General features: G+C 30.1%; 1 protein-coding gene across 2 annotated transcripts; it reads left to right on the forward strand.

The window, feature by feature from the left end:
* The first annotated feature begins 17 nt into the window (after window positions 1–17).
* On the forward strand, window positions 18–26,212 carry dysf (neuronal PAS domain protein dysfusion). Of its 2 annotated transcripts, none has more exons than XM_070644220.1 (9): window positions 18–799; window positions 7,500–7,681; window positions 11,475–11,533; window positions 16,384–16,676; window positions 16,776–16,803; window positions 16,905–17,101; window positions 19,388–19,494; window positions 19,825–19,978; window positions 23,620–26,212. In XM_070644220.1, the coding sequence occupies exons 1-9, from the start codon at window positions 780–782 to the stop codon at window positions 24,812–24,814; spliced, it is 2,235 nt and encodes a 744-aa protein (XP_070500321.1). In that variant the 5' UTR covers window positions 18–779; the 3' UTR covers window positions 24,815–26,212. The 2 variants fall into 2 exon arrangements, with proteins under 2 accessions (XP_070500321.1, XP_070500322.1); XM_070644221.1 differs by having other exon boundaries at window positions 16,779–16,803.
* The last annotated feature ends 1,501 nt before the right edge of the window (window positions 26,213–27,713 follow it).

A 27,713-nucleotide genomic window follows, 5' to 3' on the forward strand; every position in this document is an offset into this window, starting at 1 on the left:
TCTTTATATTTTTTAAGTTTGTTTAAAGCTATATATGCAATTTTCATTCGATTGTAAACCGCGGATTTGTAAAGACGTACTTTGTTAGTTTCCTGCCTTTACCTTAATTTTCGGTGATCATATAAATTTTTTTTTATATATTATTGATAATAGTTGTAGTTCAAATTTTTTATACATATCTCCCTCAAGTAATAACTTATTGTGTACAATTAAGGATTAATAATGTTAATTGGTGAAGACAAAAAAAAATAATTAAAAAAATGAGGAAATAAAGGAATTAATATAAAAAAATGTGATTGCGCTAGCGATCTTGTGAAATATTCTTATCACACTGTATAGTCTCTAGTAAGAAAATTAAAAGTGAAGCAACAAAAGGAATCGTGACCGAAAAAATTGCACGTTTAGATATTAAAAATATGGAGTTTTTATTAATTTTTTGCAGTTATCAGTAACTTACAATATTCAGTGTCATTAAAAGATGTTTCACAAAATACTTGCAACAGTTAGAAAAAAATAATTGTGGAAAAAGTTTGTTGGTCAAAAGTGATAACAAGGCATTATTTTATTGTCATTACTATTTCGTCATAAAACAAAAAGTATTAAAAATTAGTGAACACGAGTAGATGAAACTTAAAGTTAAAGAATAAACCAAAGGATAGCTGAAAAGCAAGAAAAAATAAAGAAAAAGGAAAATTAATGTTTAAAAAATTTAACAAATTTCAAAACCATTCCGACGGGGAAATTTTCCGCGGAAAAGATTGTGTAACTATCGTTGTGGAATGAAAAAAATGTTTTCGAGGTAAGTGCGATATTTGCCTACATCAGTTGATCAGTTGGATCAAATTTTGTCGTCATCAATAATTGCTGTGTGAAAAGAGGTTGGACTTTAGTTCATAAAATTGTGATCTTCAGTGGCTATTTTAGGGAAATTACTTGACTTTATTCTAAGCATGAATCACAGTACACCAAAATTTCCAGGATTATTGTTATACCCGGATCATGTTATCTAATTAACAAGTGTGTACGTAATGTAATTGGATAGAATTAAAATCAATCAGATCCGTAAAACAATCGATCTCAGTGTCAATCAACAGCTCATTAATAATATAATTAATCACCGGGTTTCGATAAAATAACTCATCGGATTTTCTAAATTGAAATTAGTCATCAAATATACCACCTGGAAGTTTCTAAAATTGATTTAAGGTTTTAATCTTTAAAAATTGAATTTCTTGGATTTTTGATGAAAAAAGAAATTGAAAACTGAAATTAAAATAATCTGAAAATGTCATTTCAACTTGAAATCTTCAATCAAATGCTTAAAAATCCATAAAATTATTTGAAGTTCGAATTTTAAATTTTGAGAATTTTAATTTTTAAATTTCGATTTTCGAGAATTATGAAATTTAAGAATATGAATTTTGCAAAGCCTTCTTCAAGTTTATTTTCAACAATTATCGCCACAATTGCATGATATTCATGCACAAATAGCATTAAGCAATTGTTAAACTCATTAAACAAACCACAAATTATCATTTCAAATGTGTAAATTTAGTCAAGAAATTATGTTGAAATAATTCAAGAACAGTTTCAAGAATTGCGAAAACATTTCTACGTGCTGGTGATCCAAGATAGTAACAAAGAAAGTTATCTAGTCTATTCAAAGATCAACAATAGTGTGAAGAATAAGAAGAAAAATAAAATATCAATTTAATATCAAGTGTGACGATTGAGCTATCAAAATTTGTGCATGAATAGTCGAGAGAAGGTGATAATTGTGTACGAAATTAAGTAAACAAAAAACAAGAGATTAAGAGAAGAAGCGGCATTTTCGAGATAGTTTCGACATCATTCAGATTCGTCACAGAATTCGCTCTAATAAATAATTCTAGGAACTCTTAATATTGTTCATTTAATTGGATTATTTAGAAAATTATAAAATATGTTAGCTGTCGAATATAAGGAACAGAGAATCTCATACTTTTCACACTCAACAACAATTTTGTGGACCTGAAATTTTCTCATTGCGATAATAACTATAATCGAGTACAAGATACTCATTCAATTATGGTACATATATTGCATTGAATTGATCGATCACTGAGCTCACAAACTTGTCCGTCCATGTAGTCGAGTAAGAATCAGGAAAGAGAATGGAATGAGTTGCATTTCGAGAGATTATAGACTGACTATGTATATGGAAACATAATAAACTCAAATATTTATTCAATTCTTCACCTTGAACTTTGTCTACAATATAATACTAATTTGTAAGAAAATAAAGAACGGTTTCCAAAGTTTACATATCCAATAAACTATAATTTTCTTTCTCGCACATTGAAAAATTATTTTATTTTACTTCATATATATATTTTTTAATTTTCAAAATAGATCAAAAAATCGAACCAATTCTATCTAATTCAATAAATGCCTGAAAGGAATGTGTGACTGTGAGTCGAATGTAGCCACTTCAAATGTGTATCAAATAAATTAACACTAACTTTCAAATTAACCAATATGAGAGCACATTCATCAAACTTTAATTTTTCTTTCCTTCTCGCTGTGTAACTCTTGTTCACTCCATTTCACATCTCTTTCTTCCTGTTGTGTGAATTTTATGGAAATGCATGAGTTATCATTTTGTCAGAGGAGATTTTGGGTTTTTAATGGTTTAAAAGTTTCATAGGATGCGTGTGCCATCTTTTAGTTTAATAAAAATTCACTTTTGAGTTCAAAAATTGTTTAGTTTAAGAGAAAATTGCGAAAAACTTTTCGAAGTGAGAAAATTTTTGCTATCAATTTTTCAAATTTTAAAAAACCGTTAGATTTTTTGTACTTTTTTCGAAACTTTGAGATGTCAATTTTAAGATTTAAACTTTTCAAAAATTAAAGTTAGCATTGAAAAACTCAAAAACTGAAGAAAAAAGTCATAGAAGGCTAATTTTGAGTTATTTGAGATCAGCCAAAAGTTTAAGTAAATAAGAAAACAAACACATTTATCAAATGCGCTGTAAAAGTTCACACGTGACTACTCTTATTAGCTAGAAAAGGAATGAGACTTCCACTGCGAGAAAAAGAGAAAGAGAGCGAGAACAAAAAAACAAAATAAATAATTACTGGCTGTCTATTAGGAGTCAATATATCATTCATATACCTCACACTGTCTATAAAGCATCAATATAGAAATGTTGTGTTTTTTTTTTTGGTTGAACCTACAGGCGATAGCTTACTATCTATGAATCCATACGGTAAATTTTTTGGAAGCTTATTCATAACATAAATCACACGATGCTCATTGAAAGATAAATTGGTTAAATTGTACATTTTACATGTTTGCATTTAATCTCCATACCACCTTTAATTCAATTTCTTTCTCTTTTTTTCATGTGTGTGCCTTGATTATTATAAATTTTTATTTAAATACCGGTAAAATATTAATTTATTAGAAATAGAAGTGGTAGAGATACACCGCAGTGCAAAAACCATTTTTTATGCTATTTAACATAACATGATAATGATAAATGATGGAAAATTGAACCCGACTGACTTTTCACAATTACACCAAAATGATTTTATCATCATCATCATCATCCTCGGCACAGAATCATCTCTCTCCTCTCAATTTTGTTGCTTTTTCTGACTGAGTAAATGATGAAGAATAAATGTAAAGTTACGTTTAACAGATTTTGTTTGTGCGATAACTTCTTACTTTTTGAAGCATTTAACTCTTTTCATTTAAATTTTTCTTATCTTGAAGATGATTCTTGTGCTGCCTTTATTTTTGAATGGTTTGATTTTTGTTGTCTTGTGTAAACGTAGGTGGTTAATGAAGATCAACAAAACATTATATAGTTAAGATACGTGTGAGATTTTGTAGTATTTTGATCAAGTTTTGTAGGATACGCTTAATGAATGACAAAATTTGCAGTTTTGGGTGATGTTGTCTGATCGGTGTCTGTGGATTTTGTACTGTTGTTGCTTTGTACTGTTGTTGCTTTGAATTGCAAATTTAACTGTTTCTGATTTTCAGACTAAAGTTACTGAGCAACACAGATGAGGAAGGATCCGCCAAATAGTTTTAAGGATCAGAGCTCGAATTTGACTCGGATTTTGTATGGAAAAGTTGACTCGAGGTGACTCCATACAAAAATTCAAACCGACAAAGAGTTCTGGTCTTAATAAAGTAGGTGCAGCCGAGTATTATAATTTCCATCCTTCTTCATTTGTGTCGCTCAGAGTTCCGATTCTCGCAAAAGACTTAATAAGACCAGTGTATATAAAGGACAATTCCTAATATCAAGACTCCATGTTTCAAGTTTCAAAAATTGCAAGGCCACGCAGAATTAAGAATTTAAATAGAACAAATTGTGTTCACTTTATGACCTTCGAGTTTACTAATGAGAAACGCCAACGAATGTCCTACAAAGTTTAATTTCAAAACTCGTTAAATTTTCCTTTTTAACACCTTAAAATGTGAAAAATAAATAACTTAAAAATAAGTTTTAAAGGAGCTACTGTGAAAAATAAATAGTAAGAATTCAGAACATTCAAGGAAGCTTTTCTAAATATTTGTTCAATCTACAGCTCCGACTGGACGTTATAACTAGTTGATGGCAAGTTAATGTCCAGTTGATGACTAACATTCTAACGTATGTTTGTCATCTCAAGAGCAGTTTGATATGAAGATTCAATAACGATTCGTCTATCTCATTGACTAGTCAAGTCGAAAGGGAGTCGTACCTGGAAAATAGTTGACCACTACTGATCTACAGTCATATTTTATTTTAAAAAATGAAAAATAAGTTTTAAGGACGGGTTTAAATATAAAAAAAGTAATTGCAGTCATTAAATGGACAATAAAACTTTTAAATTACTTCAAAAGTGAATTTACTGTCTTCAAGATATAAAATTCCAAAAAAGAACATGCGATAACCTAGTGATTGTTTCATTTGTTAAGCCTCACACTAGAAATTGTCTTATCCGATGTGCATGATATGATTTTCATAGAACTATGTTTAATTCTAATTTGTAGCCCACCTCAGGATTTATGCTTTGCTGCTTGTGAGTTTTAACACAGGAAAATGTCTGATTGATTCTAACAGATATTAATTAACAACTCATATTTTCTTTTGAAAAAATTTCTGAGTTTTAACACAGGAAAATGTCTGATTGATTCTAACAGATATTAATTAACAACTCATATTTTCTTTTGAAAAAAATCTCTAATTTCTTTGTAAATAAGCATATCCATATTGAGATGGTGACTAAGGGAATTAAAAATTTGGTTTACATGCGGCATTTCAAGCCTTATTTGTGTAGTGTCTTGCTTTATTTTAAAATGTTGTAATTTTGTGGATTTTCATAAGTCAGCTCTGAATTTAAGGGTCAAATAATCAGGATCTATCATCAAAAATCTTAGGTTATGTGAACTATGATGAATAACGTCTTGCTAAGCCTGAATATTTTATGACTAAGCTTTTTCAGTTCTGTCAATTTTTGTGAGACAATTTCCAAAACGTGTCCGAATATCAAAAAAATTGGAAAATTCAATGTTTGTAATCTAAGTCCAAAATGGCAAACTATTAGGAACAATGGAAAACTGCAAGTATGCGAATTTAAAACTCAGGAAATACTTGGGAAATACAAACTTAACGTTCTTTGAGTTCAAGTCTTCTATATAGTCATCATTTCCTACAATGAAGTGTAGGATCAAGCACACAATATAGAATAAAAGTCTAAAATGAATACTCCCCATAAGAAAACTTCCAGAATTTCCTAATATGCATTAAATGGCGTTCCTTTTATGCTTAAAATATCATTCAATATACAAAGTGGTATAGTATGCACAACAGACGATTTATATCTCAATGGAAAAATCAATCAGACTTTTTACAATAAAACCATTACAGCCTATCATTTCGATCGTCTAAACATTCATCAATTAAACATGTTTTTGAAAACATTTAATTAATTCGAGAAAAAATAAGGTAATTAGTGAAGGGAGTTTCATTCAAATAGACAAATAATTAATGAACTTCCCTCTTCGTTCCCGCTTTCTTTTGTTCATTTTACTTTATTCTACGAAATCAGACAATCGATCACATCTCACATGATCATTTTAAAATTCTTAATGAGTTTTTGAGCATAGGCTTAAGTTGTCACCCGAAAAAAAAGAGTATAAAATAAACAATAATACAGAAGACAACAGGAACGTCAACAAGAAAACAGTAGAACATGTCTTTTGTTTCCATTTGAATCGCAAAAGGAAACTGTATAGAGAAAAAGAAAGAAGAATTACATGATTTTTTTTCCTACATTTTATTTTAGTGTTCTTTTTTTCGTCTTTATTCAGAGTGATAAAAATAATCGTGTTAATCGATATTTCTCTTCTAAAAAAACATTAGAATACAATGGCATGTCGTTTTATTTAAATTCTTTTTATTTTACCTTCTTTAGCATTCATATACAATCGCGCGCGACCAAAAAAAAATAAGACCTTCTCTGTGAAACATTTTTAGCTTAGGTAATAATGTAAAGAGAATGAAGGAAAAGTGGATTGACAAAGGAAAATATTTAGTGCTTAAAAAAATGATTTCTTTCTTTTTTTCAATTTTAAAAAAAGTCGATTATTCATCATCATTGAGCAATACTTGCTCTGGATCTTGAATAAACTTACAGTTTGAAAATAGTTTGGGAACTTTGTGGGAAAATGTTGGTTTAAGGATCAGATGAAGCGCATTAACTGTGATTTTTACTAAGCATACTAATTTTTTGCTTCAATTTTTTTACTGAACTCACTTTTGAAGCAAAAATTTTTGTCACTGAATTCACTTTTGAAGCAAAAGTTCCTGCTTCAATTTTCATTAACTGAACTCACTTTTGAAGCAAAAGTTCCTGCTTCAATTTTCATTAACTGAACTCACTTTTGAAACAGAACTTCAAAGCAAACAAATCTTCATTAACTCAGCCAGTCACCTTAACAAAGTAATTTCCATAGATCCAATAGATCACAAAAGAATGCTCTAAAATAGTTTTTCAAATATCAAAAAAAAGTGCGCGAAGTAGATGAAGACGGGAAGAAAATATGTATCATTTGTCTTACCCATGAGATGCCATTACATTCGTGAGAATTTCTGTACTATACAGTCAAGAGACCCATATAACTCTTTATTTCATTTTCATTTCTCATCTTTTTCTTACATTTCTAAAGAATCATTTCTTTGAATCAAACCGCGATATCATTTCTTTTTCCTTCTTGTTCAACCAAAAAAATATGAATTTTTTATGAAAAGTAAAAAGTTACAAGATCATCTTCACAATGAACAATTTTTATAAACTTAGTCAGTCACTTAACTTACAAAAAAATGTATGAGCCAAAAAAATAAGAATAGCCTCTTTTCACAGGTGATTTAAATGTATTTTTTCATCACAAAACAACAAATTGAAAATTATTCATTCACACAATATTTAACATAAATCTTCATCTCTATTATGAATAGATTTGAAACCAATAAATCAACAAAAGGAGCATCAAAATTGCGAAGAGACTTAATTAACTCTGAAATAGCAAATTTGAGGGACTTGCTTCCATTACCACAATCAACACGCCAAAGACTTTCGCAACTACAACTTATGGCTCTCGTTTGTGTCTATGTAAGGAAAGCCAATTACTTTCAACAAGGTAAATATTAATAATATAATTTATATAAAATAGAAAATCACAAATACAATTCATATAGTAGGGAGGATGAATGGAAATTTTGGGGAATTTTCGATATAATTCGAAAAAAAAAATTATAACGGTCATAAGAAATTTGAAGTCTTCAGCAATTTTAAGGATTTAAACTTTTTGATGAAATTTGAGCTTAACAAGCAATTATTCATCTTTTGAAGTAAGAGCTTAATGCATTAAAGACGTATTTTTGAGCGGAGTTTATTGATATTTCAAGAGATTTCAGTGAATTATTGCCCATTTCCGCATTTTAAAATATTCAAAATTTCAGAATCCAAAATTCAAATTTTCAAAATCCGTTAAATCTCTAAACAAAAATTCTCAATAAATTGAATCATTTCTAACTCAAAACCTCATTCCGTCTAATCCCAATAAATAAACAATTTTATCAATAGCCGATGTGATTGAATATTTTTCTCTTTTTATTCCGATTCTTTTTCTTCTCTAATAAAAAACTCTTTTTTTGCCATTTCTATTGCCAATTTCTTTGCCTCTTTTGTTAATAATAACAACATTATACAATACGATCATCAAATGATTTATGGCAAAAAAATTATGAGAAAAAGAAGCAGAACTGGAAAAAAGAAGAAGAATAAAAGTTCTAGTTGATGACTTAAACGAAAAAAATGTTTGTGGACCTCAAAAAATGATCTTTTAAGCGTCCCATCCCCTCCCCACAGTCAGATTGTTCCGTATGTGTCTTATATTTAAGAAGAACAAAAGGCGAATGAAACATTAAGCTCTAAAATGTGTATAAGTATTTCAATGACAAATATCTTAAAACCAAATAAATCATAACGTTAATTTGTTTCGTAAGCGAATTGAATTAAGATAAGGAATCAATTAGGTAAAGTTTTTTTTTCTCTTTTTTTCCATTTCTCTCAATATAATCGGATTCAGAAAGAGTAAGAGATGGAGATGGGTGAAAAGCAGACACATGAGTGAGTGAAAGAAGTGAATTATGAACCGCAAAATTTAAATTAGGCTTCTTATTGTCACACAATGCCATATGACTTTATACGTATACGCACATAAATGTGTCTGGTTATTGATCGATGACTTTATTTTTGGATTAATTTAGAGGTGAATGATAGAGAGGTATTTAGTAACTGTTTTGAAATGCTTAAGAAACCAGGATTTTTATGAGTTTTGCGAAATCGATTGGATTTTTTTGAGCTATTTCTGCATCAATCAGACTTAAATTCCGTTAAGAATGATTAGCAAATAGAGTTTCTGAGAAAATCTTGTTGTTTGAGTAATCTATTGTTAGATTATTGGTTCAAAAACTAGAATTTAGCAGGCTTTTGAATATTTGAATTCTATTTTTAGTGACAATTTTAAGTATACATTTCACAATCATGGTCAAATACCACAAAGTATACTATTCATCATTGTTTTATACATTTAGACATAATTATTGTGCAGCCAGCATAATTTGTACTTAGTAACATGCGAAACTAAGTTTTAAATTGGCACATTCGAGCACAGTTTTGTTTACAAATATTAATGATGATCGGAAAACATTTAAATTGGAAGTTAGCAATTTTAAAAGTATTTAGGAAGATTTACTGTGTGAATATGGTTTTACAATGTTTGCTCCGACTTGTTTTACATGTAAAAACCATTTAAATTACTGAAATTGATCAAGTTATGTCAAATTTTATGGACAAAGTATCGATGTGAGAATGTAAACAAATCATGTTCGAACACGAATTTTTGAATTTTCGAAAAAACTTTCGATATTGAAAATGATCAGCTTTAAGTCAGCTTCCATAACAAACAAACAATATGAGTTATACTCCACAAAAGCAGACATAAAAGCCTAAACAAAGTGGAAGTAAAAATCCCCAAAAAAATCTACATAAATTCATTATTATAAATTTGAAAAGTCATTAATGGACCAAAAAAAAATCTCTAAAAAATTGGGGCTATCAAAAAGCACTTTTTCACCTCCTTTTCATTATTACGTTGACATCATCTACATCAAATATCACACACATGTGTCGGAACACGTCAAAGCGTGTGTTTTAAAGAAGCTTAAGCGGTAAATTTCATTGAATTTCATTGATGTTGCCATCTTAAAAGGAATAGAAAACGAGAGGAATAAAATAATATAATTTCAATAGTCGCACACAACACAATAATTATTCAGCACTACATTATTAAAGACCACAGTTGATGCTGGTTAACAGAATAAAAGAAGATTGAAAAGAGTAAAATATTCATGAGAATAAATATTCATGTGAACAAATACATTGATCCATTCAGCTCATCGAATGTTTTGCTTTACAATGTGACAATTTAATTGCATCATTAAATTAACTTTGAAAATAATACTAAAAGAACCCTGATATGTCTGATGTAATAGTTGTATATGCCTTCTACTCACTCTCTTTCGATCGCTCGCTCAATTTCTGAATCATTCATTCACAATATTTGCAATACTCACATATCTGCTGCGCTTGCATGCTATACCTATAAGTTACTATATTAAAGTATCTTCATTGCAATTTTTATCGACTGTATCTTGGGAATGAAGCGAGAAGGAATCAAATAGCTGAGAGTGAAAGAGAAAATGATGGAAAAATAATGTTGAAATTCATTTGATTCGAAATATAGTCACATCAAATTGTATACTGTAGCTTTTTTTTTGTGTTTATACACATTCCGCTAGATCAATACTGAACAGTACATGTGACGTCACTGATATTTAATGGGAAATATTTTTGCTATTTCTTCTCATTTGATTCAATAGATAATTTTATGTGAATTAATCGGTTGGGACAAGGGATAGATAGTTAAAAAACAAGAATTAGATGCTAATCAAAGTGTAGTTGCATTAAGTTTAATAACGGTCAAAAATTATTTAAATATTCTTAAATTCTGAGTAGTTGATTACCCTTTGACATTCTAAACAGTAAACATTAATCAAAATTTATCTTAATTTAATTATTAGAACTCAATTGTAAGTATTTAGATACGATAAAGCTAGATTAGCTTACAAAAAGCTACACAGCGTTATTTATTAATGAAGTTATTCTGTGATTTGAATTACAAATAATAGAAATATTGAAAATTATTGAATTTTCTGTGATTGTTTACTCAGAATAATTGTTTAATCGTTTCCAATCTTATCCATAACAAAAATAAGCTTAACTTTTCATTCATTTCAATTAATCTTCCCTTGTGAATCGATTAAATGCACAATCGCTATCGCCATTTACATAAATATGGAATATAGAAGGTTTTTCTGTATATAAGTTCAGTATTTGTTCGATTATATGTCCCATATAGCAAAGATTATCAATTGTAAACATCGAATTGCATACTTAACATTATTCTATTTGTGATTCTATTAATAATAATTAATTTTTTTCCTCTCCATTCACTGACATCCATAAATTTTCGCTTTGGCAACAATAAATCCCGATTTGTGACATATAGACTCACTGAAGCTGTTTATCTCTTTTTTTTCTTTTCCATTTAGAGTTTACAAGCTGATACATTTTGATAGATTTTTAATGTGTTTACTTAATATATGATTTATACACCGATCATAAACTCCTCTCTAATATTTAATAATTTATCAAAAATTAGCAAAATTTATGTACGCAAAATGTGTGTACGATAGGATATTAAGGCTAGTGTACACATGTCAAATTAATTTTGTTTTTGGTGCCTCATTTTTCGTGCTGAATCAGCTATTACTCGCATTAATAAAATTTCTTCTTTATACTTTCAGTTTTCAAACGCTATGATAATGGATTACAAAATATCACTCCAAATATTGGATTTTCGAAAGTAAGTATCGAGACATGATCTTTTTTTATTCCTTTTTTTCTGTTGTTTTACGTTTCTTAAATTTGATTTAAATATTTTTCTTTCTGCTGCACTCGAGCTTTGGTCTTAAAGGTTACCAAGAGTCAAAGTCTCATAACACCGTTCAAATGAATTTATATAACGTGTATATAGGGTATATCTAGCGAGAATATGGATACATATGTATATATACATTATGAATCACTGCATTTAGCAGGCAAATAATGCATAATCAAAGCTTCTAAATTATACTTTAAGTGCTGCCAGCACACAAAGCATTTGATGTTGCTATGTATTATAACATATAAATATATGCAATGCCTGCAAAATGCAATGCATGTATGAAGTAATGAAGCAAAATAACAGTTTCGGTGTCTGATGATGTCCTTACATGGGAAAATCTTTTTTTTTTTTTGCTTCTCTCGAGATTTTTTTTTGTTGTTTCAATGAACTTTCATTTAAGCAAAAATGTATATAGCACCATCATGGCATTCTACTCTCTCACATATTGTCTTGCTTTTCTTTAAATCTTTCTCATTTAACGTTAATTAGAGTACGATTTACACATATATCGTGTGTATGTGCTCTTTTGCATATATTTATATAAGCTGGTTTTTTTTGGTATATTATACCTTTCATTTCTAATCAGTGTGCTCTTCTAATGAGATACTTATAATGAAATTGGAAATTGAAACCGATGTCAATTTTTAATTGGAATTGATCTACATTTTTTTGTTTTTTTTTGAGGAAGGAGGGGGCTTTGTGATTAATCACGACTTTTATTTTGAATTAGGGAAATTTAATTGAGGAACAGATTATAAAGGAGGAACTGAAAATTTAAAGGCTGACTTATTTGGGAGGTTTAATTGTTGTTGAATTGAACAATGTTTGTATGTCAATTCAGTAGTATTTTGAGCTTTTAATTTATGGCTTTTAAATTGTTGTATGCTGATTTTTGTGTGAGTAATGAATCATACAACTGAGGTTTATGGACTATTTAAACTTGAAATTGAATACAATCTTAATTCAACTTTTGAAGCAGAATGTTTTTTGCGTCTTTTTTTACTGAATACACTTTTGATGCAGACATATTTGCGTTTTTTGTTACTTAGTAAACTTTTGAAGCAGAAATTTTCGCGTCTTTTTTACTGAATACATTCTTGAAGCAGAAATTTTTGCATCTATTTTACTGAATGCACTTTTGAAGCAGAAATTTTTGCGTCTCTTGTTACTGAATACACTTTTGAGGCAGAAAGTTTACCCAAATCCAAACAGCTCAACAATTAAGTTCCTACATTTTCAAATAAGAAAGAGTTTTAATTCATAATTCAGTCAAGTTCATAAAGTTAACTCTATAAGCAACTCCAACTACTTATAATAATGTGGTTAAGTGGAATTGCATTGAGAAGAAAATTCTTACAATTCTGTTGAAGAAAAAAAATATTCACTTAAATTAGCAAATAAACACAAGACAGAGTTCAACGAGTTCAATGTGAAAATAAGAAGCAACAGAAAAAAATTGTTTATATAGTTTAAACTTTATAAAGAAGAGACTTAAAAGTAGTTAACAGAATGCAGCCATCGAATGAGTGAGATGGAGAGAATAACTAACAAAAGACGAAACAAATCTTAATCTCCTACTAATCTTCTTTTAATGCGATATCTATCATTTTCTCCTCCTTCATTCCTTGCTCTCGCTCATACTGAACGCGGCGCATTATTGCCGAAGCGCACCAAAATAAAAAAGAGTGGAGAAAAAAGAAGAAAAAGAAGGTTCACGTGCGAAAATTGCATTCAGCATTCTTATATTTCTTTTTTTTACTACAAAAATTAAAAATACATCAATTATTGCATATTTTTCATGTTTATACATACTCCATGCTCCAGCATGTGTATATTTTCGCGTATAGCACTCACTTCTCTATAAAGTTCTCATCATGTGATCGAATTACATTTATGTGGACTGAGTATGCCAATGGACATTGTACTTATGCAGGTGAACATAATGGAATATGCAATTTTTGCGTCTCAAGTGCATTCAGTAAAAAAGATGCAAAATATTTTCGCATCACTAGTGCATTCAGTAAAGAAAAACTGCAAAATGTTTTAGCTTCACTTGTGCATTCAGTGAAGAGAAGATGCAAATTATTTTCGCATCTCAAGTGTATTCAGTAAAAAAAGATGCAAACATTTCCGCTTCAAAAGTGCATTCAGTAAAGAAGAGCCACCAGCACACTATGATTTCATAAATATTTCAAGGAAGAAAGATGAAAAACCTTCAAAAAAGAGAAAGAAAGAGAGCAAAAATTCTCGGGATGGATTGAAGGAGGAAGAGAACTAAGAAAAATTCACGGATAAAGATGGGAAAAAAGAGAAGTCAAGAAACAAAAACAACATTTCCAAATAAGATGATATTGTACAAATTAATAATTTTTTTCGTTTTACATACATTTTTTGTGTTTATGTACATTTTCCTCTTCAACAATATATTCATAAGCAGCATAATTATATGTATTGCATAGCAGCATTCCTTTATCTACTTACTTTATGCTTTACTGTTTATGAGCAAGTTGTTACTGTATTATTTTGTGAGGATTGTGGAATTATTGCTTTTTTATGGGAATTTTAATCATTTACTTCTTTAACGACTGAAGATTCTCGGACTTGAGCAAATTGGATGAATTGTTTGTAGTAGTCCTGAAATGATAAGCTGGATTTGCGTTACTAGAATGTGATTCCTCGAACATGCAAGTTCAACATCGATTAAAAATTGGATTTTCAACCTAATACTTCAGATATCCAGCATTTAATGAAGTGGTTTGAAGATGATTAAATTCCATAATACCATATCGAGCACAAAGTATATATCTAGAAAATAAATAGAAAGTACATATTATAAATTCTAAGGTAGATAATACCTAAATGATAGAGAGAGAGAGTAAAAATAGACCGATAATGTTCATTGCAATTATTTATTGCTGCATCTTTCTCATTCCACTTATTGTTATTATTGAAGAAGAAGCTTCTCTCTTGGGAGACAGTCTCATATAATACATAATATCGCGACATCATTTTATGATAGCTTTGTTTCGTCTTTGTTCCTCTCTTTTTTATCCAACTTCTTCAATTGTAATTGACTTCACATGCAGTATGTTGCAATAACTGTAGAGCTTCCAATGTTGGATGATAGTTGGAGGTTCAGAGTTCAGTTGAATCGTAGCTATCAGGCATTTTTATAGGCTGATGTAACAATTCCTTTATGACTATAATTGTTCTCACTGTCTTTATTGTTGATATTTCTCTTGGCTTCAGTATGTGAATGTGGATATAAATTCAATTCAAGTAGTAAATCTTGACTCAATCAGGTTATGGACGTTTCCCGCCAAAATCAAAACAAATCAAATTTTAACATTCCGTTAGTCTTCACCTTGATATTCATATTGGAAATTCATTTTTTCCCAGATTCATCAAGCAGATAATTTTTTGCCTTATATCACTAGCTTAATACGCATATATGTCAGTGACATATCTCAATTTCAAATTTTAATTTTGTACCTTTTTCTTAATAAAGCATACACTGAATAAAGGTAATTCCAGATTAAGTCAATTTCACTCTAAATTCATCTCATATCACTTTAATATTTATGAGAAATCAATCTCACATGAGACAATTGGAATACTTGGAAGGAAGGCTCGAAAAGATTGAAATGTATCACAATAATAATAAGCGTATATAGGCAAGCGCACCATTATTTAAATCCGATTTATGTTGACAAAATATTTCATAATAACATAAACCAGCAATTGAGCTTAAGCCGTATAAACAGCACTACAAGTTTCTATAGCTTTATTTCTTCTCGCTGTTCCTATACTTACATATTTGTTGCTTTTTTCTCATGTGTTTTGCACATTTCAAGTCTTTATTTCGATTTTGTAATAAGCCCCCCAATTATATTGATCGCGGGAAGATGAAATTCCTCGGGTATCCATCGAATTGAAGTATATACTTTTTTTTTTTTGGATGAGTTGAAATTGAGTCAGAAGGCTTGAGAAGTTAAAGTCGATGCTTGTGTATGTAAAAATATTTCAAAAAAGAAATGCTCGCAACATATTTTCTCACGCATTCATCGATACATAAAGTTTACTTTGGATATATTATACATGATGTTGAGGAGAGATTTGCCACTTATGCTTGATTATACATGATCTATATTTTTTTCTCCTTCATTCTCAAACAAAAAATATTTCTTTTTCTTAAGCGTAGTGAGAAATGGAAAGAAGAAGAGCAATGAGGAGTATGTAAATGTTGATGATTGGTGCGCTCTTTTGTGGATTAAATCATTAAAATTATTGAGTACTGATTTTTGATAACAAACTTTTTGATGATTTTCAACGGTTTTTTGAATTTTGAATTTTGTGGAATAATTTGAACTGAACTGAAATGAACTTGAATTACTAATCGAATCATTTTTGATATTTTTGGATCAATTGTAAATATTAGTAAAATTTATTAAATAAGGCAGTTCTTAGTGACTAGTAATCATCAAAATAGAGTTAAAAATGAACTTTGAAGTCTTAGCAATCATAGCCAAAAACAATAATTCACAAAAAATACCAAATTTCCTACATAATCAATAAAGCAAATTTGACAGCCAACAAAATGAACAAAATTCATCCTTACCTTCCAAGAAAATCACTTAAAAACGTAAAACAGTACGAGGAAAAGAAGAGAATGCAAGCGTATACTACATTACATACAATAATATAAAAAAACAACAAAGCATTAATCTTTTTATTTTTCTTTTATTTTCATTTAATAAAAAAATTTTTAGGCACTTTCTGGCTTTCTCATGATGTTAACTCAAAATGGCAAGCTTTTGTACATCTCAGACAATGCTGCCGAATATTTGGGACACTCAATGGAAGATCTTCTCATACATGGCGATTCAGTATATGATATCATTGACAAGCAGGATTATAATGCCATACAATCAGAATTAAATCGTTCAGGATCTCATATTCATCAATCAACCTCTCTGCACAATTTACATCATCATCATCATCACCATTCGGCTAATATGGATGGTGAGAAGCGCATTTTTCTTTGTAGGATGAATGTTAGCAGGTGATTATTATGAAATATAACTTAATGTGTGGTTTACGATAATATACTGCGCTGTGCAATATTCTTAACTAATATTCATCATCTTATTAATTTTTAAAGCAGGAATGCACGTCGTCAAATGCGTTTTGTAAGTATATATCAAAGCTTATTATTGAGTCTTAAGTCTCAATCAAAATGACTAATCGACAATAATTGTTCTTTTATATTCTATTATATCATTGACAATAGGGTGATCAAAAAGTAGTGCTGATACAAGGACATTATCTCTCATTCTTACCTCTATGTAGTCGAAATGAACCCGTTTTCTTGGCAACATGCACACCTATTGCTATGCCAGAGACGCGAGAATGTGTTGTGCAGGGAGCTACTAATGTTTTCACAACAATTCATTCAATGGACATGAAATTTATTCATATAGATAAAAAGTAAGTGTTGAAAAACAAATGTATAGACATAATATCATACAATAGCCGATAATATATTCTTCGCATAAAGAAGAGTAAAAGTAGCATTACTAATCACGGCAGCAATGTAATGTGACTATGAAAGGTCAAGTTGGAGATGAAAAATAAAAAAAAAATTATACGGCATAGGAGAAAATCTATTAAAATGTGTGTAGAAAGCAACATGTCGATGATCTTAAGTGTCCTGCCGTTTACACACAGTACGGCTGCTGTCACAATTCGACACATGAGCATATATAGTTTGTTGTTGTGATGTGATCTGCTGTCTGTTGGGGTTAAATAGCACCATTCATTTTGAATTAACATTCAAGAATTTTTTTTTCTTTTTTTTTTATTATTATTTTATTTTTATTCATTCTCTCACTCAATTTAACATTATAAATAATTTGGCATTGAATTCAATTTGTTTGAGATTTTGAGTTAGAAAACATGAATGGAACATGATAATTTAGAGCGCAATTTATGAATTCCTAGAATAGCTTTGAAGTTTGTAAAAGATGCAAAATTTTCTGCCTCAAAAGTGTATTCAGTAAAAAAAGATGCGAAAATTTCTGCCTCAAAAGTGTGTTCAGTATAAAAGATGCGAAAATTACTGCCTCAAAAGTGCATTCAGTAAAAAAAGATGCAATCATAAAGTCTGCTTCAAAAGTGCATTCAGTGAAAATTGACTTACCATCTCAATATATCCTAAACAAATAATCCGTTTCAAATGCGAATTCTTGCAAAAAGGCAGAGTGGTCAACCCATATTTTTAAGACTTTAACTGAAGCAACCCAGTTATTAATGAAATAATAAAATTGACGTGTGAAAATTTCGTCTGAATTCCTTGAACAGACATCTTTCTCATGGATATTCAGCTTGTTTGCCTGGTCATCACCTAATTAAATGTTTAGTTTTTGAAAAGATAGTAATTCCCTATCGCTAGTTAAATCTAGAAGAGATAGAAATGAATAAGAAAAAAAAATTCAATTCATACAATTTTTAATTGAAAAAAAAAATCGTAAAGCGTCAAATAATATATATAATGTAATGTATCGACACATAGTGAGAGAAATAAGAAAGAAGGAATAAAAAGAGATAAGTGAAAGAACAAAATAACAATTTCACATGAGACCACTTATTCAATTTGTAAGAAAGTTAATCAAAAAGAATTTTTTTTTCATCTTCACTCACTCTATTTCACGTATGAGATGTATTCGCGGTGTATTGATGGAGTGAGAAAGAAGCATGAAGGAAGAAAAAACAAAACTTTTTATATTGATAGTTGTATTTTATGCATGTAAACTGTCAAACGAAACAGTATCAATTATGGAAGTTCCCCTTTTTCTTTATTCTTCTATCGGAGCTTAGTAATTCAGGGCTTGACGGATGTATTTTGATTTTTTCTGTAATAACGGTAAATTAAGATTTAAATTTTTAGAGGTTTAAAATTTGAATCTAAAATATCCGTTAAATTTTCAATCAATTAAATTTGCTTAAAATCGCAAAAAAAAATTCAATTCATTGTGAACTATGAACTTATAATAGGATGTAGTCTGTAATCATAGCCCTTCTACCGAACACCACCCATTCTCCAAATCCCTATTCATAATGTAATTCACATTGAATAATTGTATAGTTGACTATCAAAAGCATTTTGTAAGTTGAAAACACACATAAGTTAGATGAGGCAAATAATGAGGCATAAAATAAAAAAAGAGTGTTATCGGGCTTGCTTTCATGTTGTACGACTATTAATGTTATTTTGGAAGCTGAATAGAGTACTTGTGAGAAAACTGTATGACTATAAATAGAATAAATTTATATTTTCTAAATAATTAATAATGTTATTCCTCTTTTTCTCACTTCATACCGTCTTTTATAAATAATAACAATAATAATAAAAGAAAAAAGAGAATAAGTGGATATCACACACAATAGTAGTAAGCGATAGGTGTGGCAATAATATAAAAATTACATTACAATATAAATTCATATATGAGAGATTGGGGATTGGAATTAAAAAAAAAAGATTTAAGCTCTAAGAATTTTCTGAATAATTTTCAAGGGAATTGTTTACTACGTTTGCCTACCGTCGTCATTGTTTGTTACCACAATCTAACCTACTAGTCAGCTTGTTGTCTTTTCAACACTTTATATCTCATATCAATTTATGAAAGTGACTTTATAAAGCATAACAAAGTGTATGTGTGTCTATATGACTCATTAAAATTTAATTTAATTCTTTTTCTCACTCCATGCTAATAGCGGTGAATTCCACCTGGGATACACAAAAGAGGAATTGAATGGCAGCTCGTGGTATCAGTTAATTCATTGGGAATATATTAAAGAGGCTCAAATGAAACACAGGCTAAGTATGTTTACACAGTTTTACTAGTTTCCAGTGGATTTCGATTATATTTCATGCTTTATTGCAATTTTGTTTTGTAACGGTTTTTCAAAATTTCGAAAATATTAACCGAAAGGATACAATTTTCTAGATTCAGTCTTCTCAGATTGTTTTTATTAAAATTTCTGAAAAATTAAGTAATTTGACATTAAATAATTTAATAAGCTACTGAATCAGACCAAAAAGGTATTCAAGCGATACATAAACACCAATCGAAATCCACTGGATAAGCTCATACATAAATTAAAATAGGAAAAAAAGCTAAATGGAATAAAATTTAATGTTCAATTTATAGTTACACAATCGGAGCAAGATAGGTCATGTATAGTCTTAACAAGATTACAAAATAAGACTGGTGACTTTATTTGGATACATTTAGTATTACAAGTTCGTGATAGTCAGGACTCTAATCAACATTCAGTCATAGTTTGTACGAATCAAGTGTTGAGGTAAGAACAAGAAAAATCATGAAGATATTTTCATGAGATATACATTATTATGGTACATATATGAGATCAGAATCATTAAATGGTAGCTGATAACATTATTATTATTACTGATAATTCTCGAATATCGAGTATCTCCTGCGGTGAAAGCAACTAAAAGGTTACAATGACATACAATTTCAATAAAAAAATGAACGAAATTATATATCATGTTGTACAATATACTTGCTGTATTCTACATAATGCAATGTATTCATTCTATGAAAAATCCGTTGGGGGGATTCCATTCCATTGTTCCACAAAACTCTCAAGTCTCCCCTTAATAGAATTCTCTTTCTTAACTTTTCTGAAATTTATTATTATCGTTTAAAAATACAATATTGTACAATCTTTATAATATGCTGCATATTATGTGAATCTTTATATTTATTTTGTTGTCGAAAAATAAGATTTTTTTTACTTCTTAACATTAACAATACAATAATTACACACATGTATGAGTTGTGGTGTATTTCTTTTTGTCATTAAAATACGACTGGATGAGTTTTTTATGCGAGTTGTAGATTGCCATATATATGATATATGTGTATGCTTCAGATAAGTTGAATTCGGTGGGAATCGATTTATTTTAAGTAAAAATGGAGACTTGCTTCTGTCATCGTTGTCAGTGGACCATTCCTCCTGGTCATTAAGGATGTAATACATCAGTGTTGTCTAAAACGTCAGCCTCGCTAATTACTAAGGTATGTCCTGGCGCCACAAAAGTTTAGACAGCACTGCAATACATAGGAAACTGAGTATTATATGTTGATAAGTCTCCAATGTTAGAATTCTAGTATATAGACATGCCTGCCATAAGAATTTCGCAATTTATTACCAAAATTAGACAATTTTCCCACTTAAATCAACATAAAGTTCAACTCAACACCCGCAAAATTAAGTACTTCAATCACTAAAACAATTCCCATTAAAATTTCTCAAGCCAACCCATCAAAAAATACCGACGAATTTGAACTCTTAAGAATTCCGATCAATATTTCATAAACTTCATGAATTAGGTAGTATGATGTAGGTCTTAAAAATCAAATTAAATTAATATTTCGATGAAGAATGACCAAAAGCCCGCATAATAAATTCCTTAAATGCTGCGTTTTTGTTCTTCAAAAAAATTTATACCGCACCTCCATAATCACCGAAATCGAATAATCACGTAAATGAATGACGAAGAGTATTTCGGTTCAAACAGGTGAACATGCTGATCGAATTGCAATAAATTGATGAATGTATCAATCAATAGATTCATTCTTTGTAGGAAATTAGACTAACAAAAATCCTTCTATAGCAATTAAAACGTGTTTGATTTAATCTAGAATGGCTGGAATGAGATCACAAAAACCTGATTATATCCGTCAATAAAAGAATAAATGATTTGTACTTACAAATCGCTTAAAAAAGTGCTCAACACAAATCGTTTGAGGAATGTAACAATTATTAGTTCTTATTCCGGTAATTTTGTGTATGAAAAGATCATGATTCAATTAAATCCGTTCGAGAACAGCCAGAAAGACAAACAAAACCAACAACAAAAAGATTAATCAAGTAAATTACATTATTAATTCAACTTTCTCTCTATTCTTACTCTATCTTTACTGGTGCCACACAATTTTTTTGTTGCTGCATTCTGTTTTGTGTATGCTGCATATAATTTATGCAAAATTCGTTTTGATAAAGGTTCATAGGTCTCGTATAATTTTGCTTTGCATTTTATTATATTTTTTTATGCTCTTTTTTCCATCTCTTTTTTGCCTTGCTTTTTTGAGAGTAACAGAATCCTTCCCTATTCTTCTTTTTTATGTTGTTCAACATTGCAGCCACATTCTACAACAAAAACAGTCAGTCGCACACAATTCTTAAGAAAAACGGGAGGGAAAAACAAAAGAAGTTGAGAACAATGCGAAAAAATAAGAGTTGCACAAAACGTAGCAGAACAAAAATTTGATACTCTTCAATATCATCGCATTTAATGCACATTGCACTTCAGTTTTGGTTAAGGAAAATTGATAACTTAAGGGCAAAAACTTCCTAAACCGTCCTTCATTGCTCGCGCGAGTTCTGCTTTATGACCAAAATACCAACAGAAATATGAAGGAAGAGTCTTATAATCGCGAATACATTTTTGAGCATGAAGTCTTTTTTGGGGGTTTGATAATGATGTGCTGCTCATTTTGTCTGAATTTTAAGATTTTTTGAAAAAAGTTTGAACAAATTTTCAAAATTCATATTTTAATGGTTTTTTAAAAATCAAATTTTAACTGAAATTCAAATTTGACGAATTTTAGAGTTCAAATTTTAACGGCTTTTTAAAATTTCCTTTCAAAAAATAATTAAACCGTTAAAAAAGACGTTTGCATCTCCCGATTCCCAAATTACTTCATGATTCACAATTACTCCTACCTTTATGTATGTAAGGGGAGTAAAAAAAAGATTGAACAAAATTCCATTCTCGATATGCTTAAGATTGATTTGGTTGTAAGCTTATATATGCATATACACACATTAAGCAGCAAATTTATCTTGGTGAAAAGAAGAAATTGAAAGAAAAATTCATCGCCTTGACTTCATGATAAGCATCTCGCATTGATATGAAGAAAAACACAACAAAAAAAAAATCAGTAGTTTTATTTGAAGGAGCAATGAAAGATGAATCCCTTTTATGTTCCTTTTTTATTGGAATACTTACTCTCACGCGCCTCGCGTTCTTATCTTGCGTGGTGGTCTTACGATTATTTATGTGAGAAACTGGATCTGACTTGCAAACGAAATCATATTTCATCTTTTATATTTTATTTTAGCATGGTTCTGATTTTTTTCTCTTTAATAGTCTGGTACGCTTTATTGCTTTTATTTCTTTGATTTTAATGACCTTTTGATTTTGCTCTTCTGCTCTCCTTACTGCATTTTTTTTTCTCTTTTCATTCCCCTTTTTATTTACCGTCGGTGCGGTGCGATATGATTTTAATTTCTTTTCATTTCTTTACTCTATAACATCATACATATTATATCTTTATGAATAAGTATGACTCGATATGATGATAGAAAGGAATATATACTTAAAATTGAGTCAGGCTCATTCCAATGAAATCGTAAAAACGTTAAAGGGGTGGAAATGATTGAGTTTGGTGAGGAATTTTTATGACTTTATAGTTTGTTCACTTTGAGTACCAAGAATTGGATATATAATTAGATTGTTTCCATTTATAACGGCCAATTAAAATTTTAAATTTAATTGTATGTCTGAAAGGGGTGAAAGCTACGCTATTTGTAAACAAAACTCTGATCTTAAGATAAGTTAGAATTTAAAGGCATTTACAGCTTAAACAGGAGACTTAAAAGAAGTTGATGCTGAATTCACATGTAATTGAGCTTAATGAACATCAAAACTGTAAGTTTAACTAACTTTGTTGTCAAAACATGAGAAAATTCTCAACATTTAACTTCAAATAATCTCACTACCATAAAGTTCTGATCTTGTTGCGTGCCATTGAAGTAATTTCCCAATCGAACACTTATTAATGACTTGCCTCTAACAAGAGAATTAATTATTGCATGTTTTCATATTCTTCTTTACATTTTCTCCCATATAGTGACAAAGAGGCATCGGTAATGCTCTCAAATTCATGGCTATACCATTATTATTCAGTGCAATCAAAAATTCAAATGGGCTTAACATATGAGGGTTCAAGATTACCTCAAATTACCAGCACCAACTATTACCCTTATCAACCAATCAACCCACAGCATTATCCAATGCATCAAATACATCAAACGGCAGCATATGATGCGCAAGGTCATCCCACGCACATTCAACATGGGCATCCATATGAGCATTATTCACCACCTGTGAGCAATATTAATCATCATAATGACATAAATCACAATAGTCCGACATTGAAAGAAACAACAGCAACAAGTGCGGCTTTAGTACCTGTCGATTACAGTCAACAACACAGCATGGAAAAATTGTCACCGGCGAGTTCTGTAGTTGTTGCAACTGCCCACGAGAATGGCAATCGAGAGAATAAAATTGAGGATTATAGCGAGCCGAGTCGTAAGAAGCAAGCGGATGACAAAAGCAATAAATTACAAAATCACGATAAAAAGCTCAGTAAAGTTGATTATAAGAGTGTGAGAATATCAAATAAAAAGTATACATTTAAACGAATAGAATCACTACAGATATCTGACAGTACGACAATTGAAACCGAGGAAATTCAAGTGCCACGCGCTGCTCACACATATGACAATCACGTTATTAGTAATAATAATAACAATAATAGTAATGACAACAATCATCATATAGTCATGGAAGTCGAGCATCGAGACGGTCAAATGCTTTATTTAAACAGTTCCATTCATACAGCACGATCACGAATATCAAAAAGCTTCTCATCGTGTCTCCCACTTCTACCGCCGCATGTCGAATCATCAGTAGCGCCTGGCGCTGAAATTGAACAGTGGAATCCATCACCTACATGGTCATCGCATGAAAATACAATTCAAAAAGTTCCTGATATTGTTCATCAACAATTAAGTCCTTATCTCATAACAACACCACCAACACCTATGAGTGCATCTTACATTCCACATACATCGTCATTTACATTCGACTGGACACCAGAACATTATGTGCCAACAGTTGGAACAATGCATGAGGAGCGAAACATAATGGAATTAGCGCCAGCACGCTGTTATTACAATCGACCACAACTTATGAATATTGATGACAATAATCATCATCATCATCACCATAAAGACGAAACGATTGTGAGGAATTCCTGAAGATGAAAAAAAATATGAAAATTTGTTGAATTTTTATTATTATTATCATGATTATTATTATAATTATATTTAAATTTATGTGTGGAAACTCTTCTCTCTTATCTCTCGTCCCTGTCTCTCTTCCTCGTTTCTCATTTTGATAATTTATCATAAACGATATCTTTATTATTGATTCTTTAAACATTCCCTTTCAATAAGTATGTGCATTTTATGGGTGATTCAACAAGTTGTGGGATAAAGATATGCTGTGGATGGGTTTTGTGGCTTGAAAGAGCAAGGTCATATCCAACCATGTGACTAAGTTCATTTTGTAGATTTATATAAAAGTTAGTCAACGTCTTTTCTTCAAAAGGACATAGTCTATGTAGACATCTATAGATGTACAATATAAAGCTTCTGTTGCATGCCTTACGCATTCCAAATGTAAATTGCTTCATCCAGAAGAAAATCTTACGAATATTTTGAGTTATACAATAAAAACTTGCAGAATCACCCAACAGATGTCCATAAAAGTGCAACCATATATAACAAATCGAAGATCTTAATCGTAAATGAAAGATATTTCTTTTGCCTCAACATGCATAATGAATTTAAATTCGATAAATCTCAGAAATAAAAAGAAGGTAAAAAGGCTCGTCCCCTCGTTCCTACCATAATAATTCGTTTATCATAATTCATTCATTACAAGTACGTCACCAAATCGAGTTTATAAGATAACTGTATAGATTAATTCCTATGAAATATTCCATTCTCTCTATCTATACGTTTTAAATTGCAGATACATATGCAATTGAATTGAATTAATTATAGTTTATAACTTTCAAAGTTGCCAAAAGCATTTTTTTTACATTCAAATGAAAATATATTTTTAAAAAAATTACTCGATTTTATCGAGCAACTCCAGCGCATTTTTGTACCAGCATCAGTAATTGATTAATAAACAAACGCGAATCAATTTGTCAATATACAATTCTATCATTTAACGGTTATTTAGAATTCAAATATTCTAACGGTTGCAAAAAATTCAAATATGTTTAAAGCAACGCTTTAAAAATTGTTTTAAGTTTATAAATTGAAAAAATCATTAATTAAGGAACGTATAGATGATTTTGTTCTTCCAGACTTATCGATATCAGAATAACTCGATGGCACGAAGCTCATGCTTCAAACTAGAGTTTTCTACGATATCTGGTTGCCGAGATCTCATTCGTCCCTTACCCAGCCAGCCATTCGAACAAAGTAGGCATTTATTTAAAAATGCGCTAGAAAAACATTATTAAAATGTATTCAATACGCCTATTAATAATATTTTATAGTTATCATGTGTGCAGATATGAAAATCAGTTTCATTTTTTTTGTGTGTCTATCCTTCTTTCCTATATTAAATTCGAGCCTGTACATTACATTATTTTGATATCATCATCAATTTTTACTATGTAAATTTATAGCAAAAAAAAGGAATTACAGAAAAAAAGTAATAATAATAATTCAAATGATAAATAAAAAGAGAAAAAATTATTTATGGAAATTTTGTTATTTTGAATTTGACATCTCTGTTAACATTGTGTTATTTCCATTTTCAGGCATGAGGTATATATCTCGAGAAGATGTAGACGTAATGAAAATGTTTAATTGGTTAATGTCGAATACATTTCAAGTATTCGTGTATATATGATGGGAACATCACTAAAAATTTTACGTTGGTGTTTGAAGGCATGTCATACATACTGTAAATGTTATACATCGCGTGTATTTACAGCTTCAACTTTACTTACTTACTTACTTACTTTTTATATGTGCGAAAAATGAATAAATCATCTGAAAATGCTTAGCGTGTCTTAATATTTCTTCACTTAATGCCTTCCCAAAAACAGAGATGCTTTCATGCATTTTTTTATCATGTTGACTTTGCGATAGCTTTCGATGTTTTTTTCTCATTCCATATATTATACTTAGAATGCTTCTTTGATGCAAATTAAAGGATTTACAAAATGTATTGGAATTATTTAAATTTTTTTTGTTGCTTCTTTTTTTCTCTTTTTCACGTCACTTGTTTTTCTATCCAATTTCATGTGATCATCACTAAGTACAGCTAGTGACATGAGAGTAGGAGAAATATTGAAATTCTTTAGAGAAGGTCATGAGCGCATGTAAATGAGGAATGGAATGAATATTAAAGTAATGGATAGGTCAGAGTTCTGTTGTCTGACTTTGTTGGATCTGTGGACTTTCTGTAAGGCACAAAAATTATTTGAGTGATTGGATCAAACTCGAAAATTGGCAACTTGCTTAGATTACACTGAGGGTTATCTTATTGTTCAGGGTGTACGCTACAGAAACAGCCTTAACAAATCATGTCAACATGGCTTCTTACACCATCAATTCCAGATTCTATCCTGAAATGTCTAGTCTAATTCAGCTACTTTTTCGGTTTTTTATACAGCGAAACAATTCGATTTGTGTAGATTAGCAAGCGCATCATACATTACATTGATTATAGGACAGAACTGGCAATTAATCGTCATACACTGTAGCAATTCAGATCTGAAAGATCCAGAGCTTCGCGTCTAATGAATCTCAGTGATAATAATAGGAACACGAGTGAAGGTTCTCACAAACGAGTTTATAGTGTGATCTGAACCACTACCAGACACAATATCAATAGATCACGTAAAGATCAGAATTACTTAAAAGCTAATGAAGTTCGGCTTATCTTAAGAAGTTCTGATATGGACCGCAACTTACCCATACTTGTTTGCAAAATAATTAGGGGTGTGTTATTTAAGCTTACTTCCTTATTTACTTAACAAGTAATACAAATCAATTGCGTTCCATGGCCTCCCTCAGATGTCGACTATAGCTTGCTCTATCGCTAGCTTCCATCTGTCTCTATCGACAG

This window comes from Chironomus tepperi, unplaced genomic scaffold, assembly GCF_022539635.2.
Source record: "Chironomus tepperi strain 1889 unplaced genomic scaffold, CSIRO-AGI_Ctep_v1 contig_335, whole genome shotgun sequence".
In the NCBI taxonomy this organism is placed as follows: Eukaryota; Metazoa; Arthropoda; class Insecta; order Diptera; family Chironomidae; genus Chironomus; species Chironomus tepperi.

What these genes read in the sequence shown, in the direction of transcription:
- dysf (XM_070644220.1), top strand. Translation starts at nt 780, where the DNA reads ATGAAAAAAATGTTTTCGAG. An exon ending in ATGAAAAAAATGTTTTCGAG is followed by an intron (nt 800 to 7,499) that starts GTAAGTGCGATA and finishes TATTATGAATAG; the next exon opens with ATTTGAAACCAATAAATCAA. An exon ending in TGTAGGATGAATGTTAGCAG is followed by an intron (nt 16,677 to 16,775) that starts GTGATTATTATG and finishes TAATTTTTAAAG; the next exon opens with CAGGAATGCACGTCGTCAAA.